General features: G+C 52.0%; 5 protein-coding genes across 5 annotated transcripts; 2 read left to right on the top strand and 3 right to left on the bottom strand.

The window, feature by feature from the left end:
- Positions 1 to 217: 217 nt before the first annotated feature.
- Positions 218 to 382, bottom strand: M406DRAFT_250051 (uncharacterized protein; the record flags this gene model as incomplete). The annotated part of the gene is made up of 1 exon (XM_040916669.1): positions 218 to 382. One exon carries the CDS (start codon positions 380 to 382, stop codon positions 218 to 220), a length of 165 nt encoding a protein of 54 aa, XP_040780292.1.
- Positions 383 to 1,491: 1,109 nt separating this feature from the next.
- Positions 1,492 to 2,902, top strand: M406DRAFT_75813 (uncharacterized protein; the record flags this gene model as incomplete). Its single annotated transcript, XM_040925905.1, has 6 exons — positions 1,492 to 1,777; positions 1,868 to 1,875; positions 2,011 to 2,084; positions 2,554 to 2,617; positions 2,689 to 2,725; positions 2,808 to 2,902. 6 exons carry the CDS (start codon positions 1,492 to 1,494, stop codon positions 2,900 to 2,902), a joined length of 564 nt encoding a protein of 187 aa, XP_040780291.1.
- Positions 2,903 to 7,782: 4,880 nt separating this feature from the next.
- Positions 7,783 to 8,964, top strand: CSN-4 (response to light stimulus; the record flags this gene model as incomplete). The annotated part of the gene is made up of 1 exon (XM_040924484.1): positions 7,783 to 8,964. The coding sequence occupies one exon, from the start codon at positions 7,783 to 7,785 to the stop codon at positions 8,962 to 8,964; it is 1,182 nt and encodes a 393-aa protein (XP_040780290.1).
- A 338-nt stretch (positions 8,965 to 9,302) lies between these two features.
- Positions 9,303 to 10,720, bottom strand: M406DRAFT_65618 (uncharacterized protein; the record flags this gene model as incomplete). Its single annotated transcript, XM_040924938.1, has 3 exons — positions 9,303 to 9,603; positions 9,730 to 10,220; positions 10,697 to 10,720. The coding sequence occupies 3 exons, from the start codon at positions 10,718 to 10,720 to the stop codon at positions 9,303 to 9,305; spliced, it is 816 nt and encodes a 271-aa protein (XP_040780289.1).
- Positions 10,721 to 11,681: 961 nt separating this feature from the next.
- M406DRAFT_327709 (cytochrome P450) lies at positions 11,682 to 13,469 on the bottom strand (the record flags this gene model as incomplete). Its single annotated transcript, XM_040920245.1, has 3 exons — positions 11,682 to 12,053; positions 12,142 to 13,260; positions 13,377 to 13,469. The coding sequence occupies 3 exons, from the start codon at positions 13,467 to 13,469 to the stop codon at positions 11,682 to 11,684; spliced, it is 1,584 nt and encodes a 527-aa protein (XP_040780288.1).
- Between the last annotated feature and the right edge of the window lie 1,458 nt (positions 13,470 to 14,927).

Below are 14,927 nucleotides of genomic sequence, written 5' to 3'. Positions count from 1 at the left end.
CGTGAATTCGACCCGTTCGACATGACAATATCTTTCTTTGTCCTCTCTCGCAGTGCTCTCCCAGTCGAGTTAGGCGTGGGTGTGAATGAGTCGTGAAGCGTATGCGGTGGTTGCGTGTTCCCGTCTGCCGCAGGGTCTTTTGGATTAAAAGAAGAGAGAGAAAAAAGTGGAGGCTGCGAGACTTGTGTGGTGTGGTAGTCGGTTTTTATGATTGTTCTCATGGATGGCACAACGGGCATCTGCCCGGTTGCACGATGAATCTCTCATGAGGACCCTGGGGACACTTTCTTGACTTATCGCCGTCCATGGATGTACGGGTGAAGTGCAAGCCGGGGTCGTTGCAATGCTCGTAAATGTAGTAATTCTTTGTGACATTGCACATGATGAAGGTGGTGCAGCCCGCTCGGGTAACGGAGGGTGTTGTGTGTGAGTATCGATGGGGAAGAGAAGTGGAGGGGGGAGTAGGTAACGGAGGAGGAGAAAGAAGGACGTAGAAGATAGAGCGGGAGGAGAGGAAAGGTAGATGCCAGTTGTCTGCAATAGGCCGGACAGAATTATACACGTACGTATTATACAAGCGAGAAGTACCCCATCGTCGAGTTGAAGTGTATAGATGCCCAAGATATATGAGGCGGAGATCGGGTCGACATGGGACGGCAAATCAGGCCGGGGCTCTGCTGAGACGGGGTGTCATTACGACAAGTGGTGTCAGATTATAATAGGGCTTGGTGGGTCTTGTAAACGGTATGAAGGAGAAAGAAGGGGGGGTTTTCCTGGGTATGCACCCTGGCTCGTCCGTATATGTCTCCTGATGTCGTTGTACCTTGGCGGAGCGACGGGCCTGAAGGTCGACGAGGCAGGCCGTGGGGACAAGACACATAGAGAGGGTTGGCTTATTGCTACTGCCTTTCACTGTGTAACTACACGCCAGCCCGGCCTAGAGTCTGACGACAAAGGGTACTGCCCCAAAAAGGAGTGGATCTGTCAAAAGAAGAAAAAATTGCGAGTGTGCAAAGCCGCGTGTGAGAAGTGACAGGTGATGAAAGTGTGTGCTGGTGTCATTCCCAAGGGTTGGAAAGGCCGGGGTGACCGATTTGGGCGGATTGGTTATTGAAGCCACCCTGAACCCGGTGGGCGAGACTATGAGGGCCAACCGACCCACAGGAATGCGGCGTGCCTCAGCTGAAATGTACATCATACTAAGATAAAAAGAAGAGAAAAAAGAACGGTGCCGATGGGGGACGGCACGAGCGGATCTGTGGAAGGGTGGTATGTGGGGTGGGAAGAGGAAGGGGGGCATGGAAGGAAGGGAAGAGAAGGGTAGCATGTCAGAGCCTGAAGCTTAGACGAGAGCGTGAGTCGCAGATGCTTTAACAGGCAATGCCTATGAAGGTGGATAGAGTCAATTGGGTATCCCAGTAGCGATCACCGACGAGAACAGGGCAGACCGAGTCGTAGTAAAATTACTCGGCACTTACACAATTTCCTGGCATGCCCTGGGATAGCGACCAAGTTTGTCCAACGTCGGAGGGCAGCGCTAGTGGACCTCTGAACATGGGTCGTGAAGGCCCTGTTGAATGGGATTTGAAACATTACTCGGTAGACCCGTGCAGAGAAACAAATGCCAGGATGGAAGGCCGGAAGCTTAAGTCAGAAGACACGGTCCAGAGCTTGAGACAGGCCCGGCATCCAGGCTTTTGGAAACCCAGCTCAGACGTAGTGAGGTCCAAGCCAGTTACATCCAGGCGCACGTGGTCAACCATACAAGAAGAAAAAGTACGACAGCAATGCAACCCGAAGTCGAGCACAAGGCAAAAATAGACTTCTCAAGAGCAAGTGTGTGCCCTTGTGCGCATATACGTAGTATATATGTATATATATATATATATATATATATATATATGCCATAGGATATGTACGTACGTCGTGGCTCCATCTCTAGTCACACAAACAAACCGAGAGCAGAGCAAGGGACATGGCTTGTGATTGAACCATGACACTCGTTGCAAGGATAGCATTGCCTATTTGGTTCACGGCTCTGGAAGTATCCGTCACAAACGCGTGTCAAGGCGTCGTGAAGCTAAGTAAGTACTTGGGGAGGTAGAAAGTTGGTGAGTGGGGTTTGGATTCAGGTTTGGCGGTAGGACTTTCGGGGCTCGCCGTGCCTACAACAGGAGTGGCAGGACCACCATTGGCGTACCGAGAGCCGGGGCGAACTATAGTGGTCTTTCTTATAGCGGGTGCCGTGTATTTCTCTCCCCCCCCCCCCCTACGTAACGGTCCCACCCACATGCGAGACTGCCTCCCAGAGTAGGGGACTACAAGTCTGCGTACCCGTTGCCTGTGCTCCAACAGAAGCCCAATGGACTAAATTGGCACCAGGATAATTCTTTTCCCCCCCCTTCCCCTTCTTCTTCCCCTCGTCTGTCTTTCTTTCGGATGGACCCTTGGAATTCTGCTTCAACGGTGTGGCTGGATGGATGCCAAGCTAAGTTGTTCGAGGGAGAGATTTAATTAAGTCTTGGACAAGTGGGCTATACTTTTGTATACCAGGTCAAGAGGACCTGACAGCAAAAACATATGTGAGGGGCTGTGGAGGGTCCTGTGGGACTTATCAGTATGTGCTCTCGACAATCTCTAGTAGTTCTCAGGAAGGAAAGGGTCGCTATCTTCTTCAAAAGCCAACAGGTAAACAGATCATGGTACGAAGAAAAGAGACATGCAGGTATGTCGTGAGTACCGTCCCCGGGCAACCTCGGCCTGACAGCCTCCCCCCCGGAAAGCTAATGCACAGATGCGCCACTTAGAGCGGGAGATGATGAGCCTGCAATCAAGCTTCAACGGCTCAGACGCCGATCCCACCGCAATCGATTGGTCTCGGCCTGACATTCTTGAGATATAAATCTGCACACTCTGTTCTCTACCTTGACCAGACCCTTGACCTGCATGGAATGATGGCCACATGTTCATGGATATCACATAATAATTTCCATACGACGTAACCTAGTCGATCTTCTTTCTTCTCATTAAAAATTTTTTTTTTTTTTTTTTTTTTTTTTTTTTTTGGTGCTTGTTATCATCCTTTTTCCAAATCCTTCTAGAATGTGTGTTGGTCCAGGCCTTTATTTTTGCTCTCATACAAAAAAACCCCTCACTCAGTTCTTGCTGGATAGCTTCTGAGGTCAGCAGACCATGATCGACAGGAGACAGAAAATACAGTTAAGCGATCGTCTGAACATGTTGCGCAGAGAAATGTTGTGTGGGTCGATTTTCTTCAATCAGACTTTTTCGGAAACCCTCTTGTTTATTTAGCCCTGATCAGACGTCCCAATTCGGCGTGCGCTGCCGATGAGCCCTGGTCCTACGGCCCCATAATTGTTCCGATGCAGCTTGCTTCCTCTCATCAAGTCTTCAAGTCCTCGTATCGATGGGTTCGCCAGGGCCGTTTTCTTGTTATTTCTTCTTTTTCTTTTCAACAACCCATGCTGATTAGAATGAAGCCTGTCTGGGCTTGTCGCGTCACTTTTCGTTATCTCAATTATCCCATGAGTTCCATGGACAAGTCGGTCTCAATGGTGGGGAGGTGGGGGAGGGGGGAGGGGGGAGGGGGGAGACGCGTTCCACGGCGACTCCATGAGATTTGCCCGAGAAGTGACAGCTTAGATCGTTTTTGGACAACGTCTGCCTGAAGTGCTTAGACTCTTAGGGCCAGCACGGGAGCATGGATGGGGTCGCGATAATTCGAGGGTGTCGCACTGACCTCGCGACATGTGGATAAGTCTACACTTCTGAGACAGGAGGGCATTAGCCTTTTCGCTATCGGCATCATGATATGCATGGTGAGGCAATGCCTCTGACAGGAGTTGGTTGCGATAGCGTCCATGATCTATTATGTACTTGGATCGGTACCTTTTCTTTTCTTACTTTCTATTCTTCCTTGCCTTGCTCCCTTCAAACACGCATTTCACGAGCACAAAAGAAATAAAAATAACAAATATGGAACCTCACCAAACCAGCACATGCTTCGCGAGAGGCCCGATACTACCGTGGTACTTGACCGTCGGCACGCTGCACATCGGGACAGGTGCTTCAGGGTCACGGGCCAAGGCCCTCAGCATCCTCTTCTGAGACGATCTGCTCCGAGAGGTTATTATTTTGGCTTTCGGGGTCGAAACGTTCCTTCTTCGGGCCCCTAGACCGGTAGTTGGAGGAATTGGGCTCCCCCAATGGCCTGTCGTCCCATGTGGGCTCCGGCCAAGGGCTCTTGTATGCAGGGACAGAATGTGCCATCGAGCTCGGCCCCTCCATCCGGGACACCTTGAACATCAGACTAATTTCTCACCTCTCTACCGAGGTCCGGAGCCGACACCCTGACGGACGCTTTACCCGGCCTGGACCTGTTTTCTCCCGAACAGCGTTACAATCACACTTTGGCAAGGGGGAAAGAGAGGGAAAACCACACACAGAGAGAGAATAAAGAAGACAAAAGACGAAACCATGCGCCTTCAGAGCAAGCCCCCCAATTTGTGTTGCTGCTCCTGCGATTTGTTCTTCATCCTTCAATTTTGATCATCCGCGTCAGGCCGCGCGCCCCTCCAACGGACTTGCGCTTGGAACACTGCGCCCGGGCCCTCATTACCCCTGGCCAACAAATCTTCCAGACTCCAGAAAGAAACCTCCACACCCGTAACAAGCCCACGGCCCGTACAAGTATCAAGAGCTCATGGGTGTCACGGGGCATCGTCAGAACGCCTGCCTAGCTATCCGATATAAGTAATGGAGCCGGACCCACTGGTACAGGTACTATACGCAGGGCTGCCCGGAGGGGAAGCGATAATGTCTTGCTATCATTGCGCGGTCTGTCGAGACGGAGTCTCTACTATGGTACATTATAACACATGGAGCGCAAGTATGATTCGGGTATCCAAGAATGGCCAGGACCATCCAGAATCGTGCGCAAAAAAGGATTCATTATTAGATACGGGACATGAAGTGTGGATGGCATTGTTGATGAGCATCTTCTACCCACGCCCCTCCCCCCCCCCTTGCCCCTTTCTCCTAGGCTAAACTGCTCCTGTCTTGCGATCCAAAGAACTGCATCAGCAGGTTTTCTCGGGAAGTGGCTATCACTTCAATACAAAACCTCGCGAGCTTGATCGTGCACGGAAATTGGCAAATCGAGTAGACATGTTAAAAATAGGATCTCACGGGGGGTGCCTTGTGTGAGAGGCAAGGGGTCCTCCTAGTTTTCGTAGTACCATACAATTACGACCTAGATAGTACCCTTCTTAGTTTGCAAAGAGCAAGTTAAATGAGGTCACGGACAATTTTGAGCAATACCTTTTCAATCCGTGTCCTCGTGCATGACTGCTCAATTAATTGTCATGTCTGACAAACACTTGAAACCAGCCGGCATAACACTCATCCACAAGTTCGGCGAGATTTCTCTCTGATTCACATTGTCATGAGCTGTTCAATTTCTGCTGTGCTCAGGATCTCAGCAAGGCCACTAGCATCGGGCTGATACAATTGTATCTGAGTACCACGGTCCCAAGTTGAAGACAGCACAGCCAGAAAATACATGTAAAACGTGGTACAATGCACTAGACCTTGTCAATTCTAGCAGAGACCTGCTGGAAGAACTTGCATCAGCCACTCAAGACTGCATATACTGCTCTACTTCCAAAATGTAATCAATTACTCCCTACTCGGGACATTCCATGTTCCTGTTTCAAATTGAGACCGAAGAAGTGGCAGAACTCACTCACTTTAATCAGTCGTCCAATATTAACCACGAGTCCACAATTTGGCTTACGGAGATACTACAATTTGTAGCTACGGACAGTTCTCGGTATCAAGGGCTTACAAGTTAGGCTTCATAGAAAGTTGTAATTGCACGGTAGACATCTCCTTAGAAGTCTCGAATATATTAACCAATGTATTACCGGGAAATGAGAAAGGTTCTTGTGCCACTATACATCACTCTGTGTCTTGCGAGCTGACAGGTTAAAGTATTGACAAGTCGCACGTTTCAAATCTTATTTGTCTCTTCTGGCAACGCTCTCATTATCACTACACGTTTGCAAGAAGTGTATTTGACAAATACCTCAGTACGACTAATTACTTATTACTCTGTCATATTACCTCAGCGCCTCTTTACTTAGAACATCTCCTCGCATGATCTCTCCTCACCGACCACCTGAGCATGACCTATAGAGCCTCTTCTGTTAGCATGATAGTAATATTGGATCCGTGAAACTTGATCAATCAATACTATGCGCCAAACAAGAGCTTACGTCTGCTTTGTCATGGCGGCCTCGTCAATGCGTTTCTAATTAGATAATCGCCCCCCGGCCAGGATCTTCTCCAGGACATGGCAGGATGACCATCGAAAGTTTAAATCAATAAAGGCCAAGAACCGTATGACGGAAGGTTGAGCCCCGCCCAGCTCAGACTACGAATGGGCCCACCGAGAACGTACCAATGTCCCCACGGCGGGGGGGTTTTGAACTGTAACCTTTACAGGGTCGAGATGAGGGGCCGTGAAATGTATTGGCATCCACAGCTGACAGATTGTGGAAAGACTTTCTTCGTACTGGCTGAAGTGTCATTTGGTCTCGGTTCGATCATCAGCCAATACCCTGCGTATCTTGGTTGCCCTTGTCAAGACCTTCCTGCCCGATCCGCCGCGCCATGCACGCCATGGAGAAGCGGACAGCCGTGATCATCGACGAGCAGATCATGAACCATAGGTTTCCATGATACTTTGGCTTGGTACCAGAGCGAGGCATGAGAAGGTAGGGGTAAAGGAGAGGTGGCATAATCCCACGGCCAATTCAACCCATCATGTCACACGTAAGATTCTGCACTTTCAGGTGAACCTGCTGGCTGCGGTGATAAAGGACATTTTGAGGTAAATTGAATGATCAACGCCACTCAGAAGAGAAATGCCAGAAGTTGCTAGAGGGTGAGCAGCGCCCGACAAAGCTAATACTCTGTACTACACAGCATGAATACCCTGAGAGTGTGATGAAGGAGACACAGAGAATGGTGCTGCCAGCCCAAAACCTATGAGTACTTGACGAGCCGTCGAGGATAATGGAGACCGAAAAGAATGACGGTTCAGGCCGAGCACTGTCTGAATCTCTTCTCAGTGAAGAGGTTTTCAGTTCTATAGATTGCGGCGGTAAGCTGGAAAGGAGCTGTGCATCTTGCCAAATGACTGGCCCTGCGAACACTGCCTCTGAGTGTGAATAACACGCCTCTCCTGGGAAGTTTTCTCAGCCGATGTGCTGAGCACTACGCGATGCTACCTGCTCCTATACCATCAGGCCTAGTGAGGTTGTATTTTAGACGTTGGTTGAAGTTGATTTGATCACTTACATAGTTGCGTGCTGAATGCATGCTCGACTGCAGATCGAAATCGACACAATTACTTCAGTACCGTATGTATTGTACGTAGTAGGAAGGCCCACGCTACTATTATACTGTACTAGTTACGCCACGCCTGCCTGCGGCCCAGGTTCACAGGGCCCCGAATAACTAGCTTACAGAAGGATCTACAACCTTGCAACCCCGCATTCCCCAGTTGACAGGGCCCTTGCCTGCCACTGAAGCACCCCACCAGAGCTCTTCCAGGGTTCCCTAGCCCGCTGCAGCTCCAAGGCGCTGACGTTCTCCATTGTCGATTGATGATCAGTTAAACCTCCTCAATTTTACAACACCATCACCAACCCTCCTCCTCCTTCTCCTCCACACATACCAACCACATCAACCGACGCGATGGCCTCCCAACAGGGCTCTGACGAGACCCAAGCCCTCCAGAACGCCCTCTCGCAAGCCTCGTCCGCCCAAGAATTCAACACCATAGCCGACCAGATCTTGGACTCCTCCAAAGGCATCGTGGTCACGCGCCCCCTCCTCACCAGCTTCATCAATGCCCTCCGCAGCCGCGAGGACTACAATCTGTGGGTCGAAGTGGGCGCTCATACAATAGACATCCTTACAGCCTCGCCGACGGCCTCTTCCTCCTATCTCGAGCAGGCAGCCCTGCTGCGGGAGCTCATCGCCGACGGCCACGAGGCCAACGAAGACTATGGCGCCGCCGCCCGCGTGCTGGCCGAGATCCCCCTCGAATCCTCTCAGAGGCGGGTGTCCACAGAGAACAAGTGCCAGATCTGGATCCGTATTGTGCGGCTGTATCTAGAGGAGGACGACCCGACCCTCGCCGAGACGTATCTGAACAAGCTCAAGGCTATCATCCACAAGGTCGCCGATCCCGAGACCCAGCTCCACTTCCGCCTCTCCGCCGCCCGCATCAACGACTCGAAGCGCCAGTTCCTGTCCGCCAGCCAGGCCTACCACGAGATCAGCTTCCTCCCAGCCGTTGCCGAGGACGATCGGCTGCGCACCCTGGGCGAGGCCATCAAGTGCGCTATCCTCGCCCCTGCAGGTCCGTCGCGGAGTAGGGCTCTGGGACGGCTGTACAAGGACGAGCGGGCTGCCGGCCTGGAGGAGTTTGGCATCCTGGAGAAGATGTTCCTCGACCGCCTGATCGACCCTGCCGAGGTGGACAAGTTCGCGCAGAGCCTGCAGGCGCACCAGCTCGCCACCACGGCGGACGGGTCCACCGTGCTGGCCAGGGCCATGGTGGAGCACAACCTGCTGGCGGTCTCGCGGCTCTACGTCAACATCGACCTCGAGGCGCTTGGGGTGCTGCTGGGCCTAGACGCGGACAAGGCCGAGGTGACTACAGCTAAGATGATCGAGCAGGGGCGGTTGAGGGGCAAGATCGACCAGCTCGATGGGCGCATCGCGTTTGAGGACGAGGGCGAGATGAATGGCGCCAGTGCCATACGGCAGTGGGACAGTAACGTCTTGGGCGTGGCAGAGGAGGTGGAGAACGTGGTGGCCTTCATGCAGCAGGAGATACCTGCTTTTGTTTCCCAGAACCTGATGGTCTGAAAGAACGGAAGAAGACGGGAGCGACCATCAGCTGGTCACCTGGTGTTCTTCTTAGAGCTGATACGATACCACGGCACCCCCGCGCAAGCAAATCACGACATTATGAACAATAGACCTTTGATTACTCCACCATAAAAAGACAGTCCTACTGCCTTCTTGTTCGCATGTTGTCTTGTCTACCTTCTTACTGCCCAACGCCCTCGCCGTGACGGTATCCAAAAGCTAGACTCTCTGCTATAGTACAATACCAGGAACCCACCCAAGTCCTGCAGGACATTGGCACCCATTGACCATTCCCCACCCCCCCTGCACCAGTCGACTTTCTCCTCTTTTTTTTTCTATTCTAGGTCCTTCCGACGAACAACATAGTAACCCTGGTCCAGAAGCGAGTCGTCGCCCTCCTCCTCTTCAAAATTCTTATTATCGTCTCTAAATAGTCTCCTCTTCTTGGGTGCCCTCTCGCCGTTGGACTGCAGCCGGCCGGGCGGCATGATAAGGTTGACCAGGTGAGCGGCAATCTTCTCACCCATCAGGTCATACCCGTCCGGGGTCAGGTGGATCTCGTCGTCCCAGTACCTCTCGCGCTCCTCCTCGCACATGTTCCGATATGGTATCGCGGCATTGAGATCAAAGACGTGGCTGGGCACAGTTAGCACCACCACCATCCTCCACCTTTCCCACCCCCGCAAAGGGCGATGAAATTAAAAAAAAAAACCAAAAAAAGAAAAACCCTCCCATGTCAACCAAGGGTCAGCCAAAGCTTACAAGTTCTCCTGCCTGTGGCCCTTGATCAAATCATTCAGCGCCGCCTTCCTCCTAGCCGCCTTGGTCCCCCCCGCCCCCGCCGCCGTCGAGTCCCCGCCCGCCTCCGGCACAGTACAGGCCAGCACGCGCCCGCCCTTGCTCAGCGGCACAGCCCACACGCTCCGCAGACCCGCAAAGATGTCCTCGGGCGGCATCTGCAGCGCAAGGTCGTTGGTCCCGCCGAGCACGATGGTCCAGTCGTACGGCGTGCCGCCGCCCTTGGTCAGGAACTTGGGCTCGATGCGGGGCAGGAAGCGGCTGCCGGGGAGGCTGACCACGTCGCCTGGCAGGCCGTCGACATGCGCCTCGATGTGCAGGGCGGGAAAGGCGCGCGACAGGACGGCGGCGAGGGCGTGGCTGTAGGGGTGGCTGGGGCTGCCGTCGAGGGGCGGCGGAGAGGAGTGGTAGCCCCAGGTCAGGGAGTCGCCGAAGCAGAGAATGCGGAGGGAGCGCTTCTTGGGCGGCCGTGACGGGGAAGAAGGGATGGAGGAGGACGAGGTTGGGTTCGGTATGGCTGTTGTTGTCGCCATGTTGTTGTTACTGCTGTTGTTGTTGTTGTTGAGGTCGGGCCTGCGGGGTGAGGGTGACGCACGTGGGCTGGGAAGCATGGCTTGGCTGGGTGATCTGGGTGTTGTCGTTGCCATCTTGGCGGTCGGCGTAATTCGCCGCAATGACAGAGAGAGATACAGACAGAACCTCGGGGCTGGGTGCTTGCACGCAAGCTGCCCTCAAGAAAAGAGAGGGGAGGAAGCAGGGGGGAGAGGAGAATATGTGGTCTTCGTTGTAAGGTCTATTGGATTGTATCGTGGTGCAGGTCGAGTTCTTCTTCGTCGGTTCGTCGATAGGCTGGTCTGGATTGGTAAGGCGAGGAGGTTTATTGCATGGTCAATGTGTCCAAGTGTGCATGTAGTTGAGGCGAGGCCAAGACGAGGCCAGGCGACAGCGCCCACATCGGGCACGTCACGGGCGAGGCCTGACTATAGCGGGATAGCGCCCCATGACGCGCTGCTGGTGGGGTCGCAACAGGGGTCCCTGATAAGGCTGACAGCGGACTTGCGCCAACTTCAGACACTCCAAGCGTGCTTCGGGTATGGTAGATCAGGGGATGATTGGGTCAGGTGGAGTTCTCTGAAGTTGAGGGTCTCAAAACGTTGACAGCATATTGACATGTTGAGCCCTGCAAAAGGTCGACTACATGTAGCATTCTATTTCGCGCTCGATGTATTCCATGATCTAGATTTGTGAAAATTAAAGCAAATATCAATTTTTGAGACCTCTTTGATTTGCAGAATATTTAAATACCTGGCTTACAAAAACAAATAAGAATGTATAGAAGAAATCTCATTTTCATTTAGTTTTGACTCATAGCGCAGGATTGAATATGGTGTCCAAGGTCGGCGGGTTTTGTGTCTCGTGAGTCAATCAAGTGGTTCGTAAAGTGTGTTCTTCGAGAAGAGCCCTGATACCATTGCCACTTTCTGTTGGTTTACTATTTCAACTCCTTTGCTGGTTGAACTCTACAGGATTGCTTGTCTACAACCGCAGATGTAACATGGAGGGGTGTTGAAGATCGGGCTACTTTGATTCGATGTAGGTAATCAATTACAGTCAAGGTTCGAGGCCTGCAGATGAGCTTGGCTAGTGCGAACTAGGTCCTACTACAAGTCCAACTTCAGAGCAATTCTGTTCTGATTGTTTTTAAATGATTTGATTGATCTCAATGATCCATCACGCTAAGCTAGAGGCAATTGCATTTTTTTCGCCCTATGTATACAAGTTCGGACGTATATCTCTGATATACACTTGTCGATGCCCGTTTTCCACCTCAAACATAAACCCCTAAACGAGACATGGTTGGAATCCGAATCCTCAAAGCCGCATCATCAACCTGTCGACACTCGTGACTCCAAGCTCTACTCCAGCTTGCTCTGCAGCTTGCTCTGCAGCTGTCTCTCCTTGAAAAGTATATTCAGCGGTGGCTTAACCCACACAAGGAACAACGGCTGTTCGCTGGCCCAATCTTCCTGACCCGGAGCCAGCTCAAAATCAAACCGGTAAAGGATGCGAGCAATAACGAGTCGGAGCTCCGAGTACGCCAGGTTCTTGCCGAGACAGTCGCGGGTCCCGAAGCTGAAGGGCTTGCAGGCGGCACGGTTGTCGTTGGCGAACATGGGATCGTACAGCGGGTGTGAAGCCGGGAGCCAGCGCTCAGGTCGGAAGGTGTCCGGGTCGGCAAAGTTGGCTGGGTTGTGGAAGGTCGCCAGCTGGTAGGTTGTGACGGCGGTCTGGAAGAAAGAGAAAAAAAAGATCAGTCAGGTTGGAGGTATTTCTCTCGAGATGTTGTAGCAAAATGGAAAACAAGTAATTACTTACGCCCTTCGGAATGAATTCGCCATTGAGCTTAGCACCAGGCGAGATACGAGGGGGCAACTCAGCAGCAGGAGGGTACATGCGCAAGTTCTCCTCGATGACGGCTTGCAAATAAGGGAGGCGAGCCACAGACTTCATATCCAGTTCGTCTTCGCTCTGGAAGGCGGAGCGGATCTCGTCGCACAGCCTGTCGTAAATCGGGCGGTACTTTGGCAGCCCCAGGTGCCAGAACATGGCAGACAGGGACGTAGCTGTGGTCTCGCTGCCGGCAATCACCAGGTCAGCCGAGTTCATGATGATCTCCGTCTCGGTGAAGCCTGGATGCCCGTCGCGGTCCGTCTTGAGCATATAAGTCATGAAGTCCTTGCGGCCACCAGGCGCCTCTCCTTGCGCCTTTCGCAGCAGGGCCTTTTCGGATGCCAGGGTTCTCGTTTCGGTGTTCGCAGCAATATCGCTGGCAGCGGACCCAAAGAAGCGGACAAAGGGGCCAATCAATGGGAATGTGTCTATAGCTCGGATCATGGCCGTTCCGCGTATACCCTCGATGATGCTCAGCACCCAGGGATGGTAATCTCCACCCGCAAGGGAATGGAACGAGTCGCTGAACATCAGATCGCCAATGATGTCAAAAGTCGTAAAGTTGAACCACTTGACAAGATCAAACGTTTCCCCAGAGGCGGCCTTCTCGCCGAATCGCTGGCACAGCTTGTCGATATACGGCTTCATAAAGGTCTCCTGTTCCTTCATGCTCGCGTCGCTGAACGCATAGCCGAGCTGGCGACGCCTCCGCCGGTGTTCCTCGTGCGCGCTGCCGATCAATCTGAGCTCGTCCTGCTCGCCGAAAAACCCGCGCTTCTTGGGCCACTCCGGCTGGCCAGGACGGTGCTGGAAGATCTGGGGAAACCCGACGGCCCCGTCCACGGCGAGTCTATTGGGGCCAATGCGCACGATGGGGCCATACTTCTTGTGCAGGTCGACGGCCTCCCGGGCAGTGGTACCGGAGACGGCCTCTTTGTAGACCCAAGGGATGTCGGTGGCTGCCAGGTGTTTGGGCCCGGGATATTTGGCCAGAGGATGGAAGTATACTCTGTAGACGAGGACGAGAATGTACCATAGGAGAGCCTACAAGAAAAGGGATTCGATTAGCTCAACTTACTTCTGAGAAGCACACTGTTATTTTGAAGAAGTAGGGCCTCAATGGAGATGGGAAAGGCTACAAAAAACAAAAAAAAACTTACAGATGCTGCGGCTATGCCGACAAGTTTCAGAGTGGATTTAGCTGCCACATCCTGACTATGGAAGGGCAAGACGATATCTAGCGGCTTGCTCATGATGTTGAAGGCGTGTTACTTATGACGGTTGTGTTATAAAACTTGGAAACGGGTTATTGGTAGTCTTGTATCGACAGATTGGAACCACGACACATTCTGCTCAAGGGCATGATATATATATATATGTGTGTGTGTTAGAGAGAGAGAGAGACCGCAGAGCTATTGAGTAGTATAGCAATTATTCTGGGGATCAGTCCCTACTCGGTAATTCTAGGGCACCGCAGTGTCAACTCTCGACATCGGTGTATACAATCCTCCCGATCCCGGGTAAACTCAACGCTCAGATCAAGGTATGCACATGCGCCACAACGACGGGAGATCAACCGACCGTTTTTTCTTTTTTTAGGTGGCATGTATACAACTCTGATTTCAATAGAAGGTTTCAAAGGCGCGTACACTGCATAATCACTCTCTTGTCCCTTCAGTATCTTGACCTGATTGGTCCTCCCCCTTCTCTTCCCCCCCTCCACTTCCACCGCCACAATTGAGATCAGGGCACTGTACGAAGCTTGAGTGTCCATGATGGTAGTTGTAATCGACGCTGCTACTTAGGTACCCACCACGGGATCTGCAGGATATCATGTCAATTAGGGGTACATGATACTTACCCATGTAAGAGCCTGCAGAATAACCACAGTAACTGGCGGTGTCTTTCACACACGGGTTCTTGAGACAGTCCGACAGTCCAGATATCTATCAACATGTTGTCGTAATGTGACAACGGCATGGTATTACAAGATAGGACGGGAAGTTGTAGAAACTCTCTCCACGAGATTGTTGACGCTCGCTTTTGATGGTTCGGCGTTTGGGGTGCCGGATCATACACCCTGTACTACATATGTTGTGGGGATGAGGGTGGTAAAAATACCTCGGAGTGATGGTCTCATGCCACATTATGCTTGTTGAATGAAAGAAGAACTAATTACTTGGGTCATTTCCTAGCAGTACTAACACTTTGAAAATAGTTCAAGTCGTTTCTCCATATTCTCAAGCATGAGCGCAGTGGATGGCCACAGCATCTTCTCATCTCTTGTTCGTCATGAAGGGGAAAATCAGTCGATATCGAAGCACAGGCTGCCAAGTATTCGAAGAGTCAAGTACCAATATACCCAATTCTCCACGCGTGTACCTTACCGTAGGTTGTCAGACTCAGTTTCCCTGTAAACGAGTATATTTCAAGCCTCCTTTGATAGGATAGGCAAACCCGGCCCCGCAGTGATTCCAACGAGGTTGTGTTTCAAGTGGAGCAACTGTCCTGCACAACCCCTCCTTGCCAGCACGTACGATGAAGACGTTACGTATCATCACTGACTCATTCACACCCCTCCATGTATCCTGTAGGCTATAGGGGCTTGACTGCGGGATTGCTTGACCTCGGGCTCTGTTCGGGTAGGCACACCACCCGGACGCCCGAGATCGTTTCCGCTTCGTGTGAAGCCAGGTTGAGGACAATAGTAT

Source organism: Cryphonectria parasitica, assembly GCF_011745365.1.
Source record: "Cryphonectria parasitica EP155 unplaced genomic scaffold M406scaffold_2, whole genome shotgun sequence".
In the NCBI taxonomy this organism is placed as follows: domain Eukaryota; kingdom Fungi; phylum Ascomycota; class Sordariomycetes; order Diaporthales; family Cryphonectriaceae; genus Cryphonectria; species Cryphonectria parasitica.
Note: the sequence above shows the minus strand (reverse complement) of the source record. Positions and strands in the feature narration are given on the sequence as shown.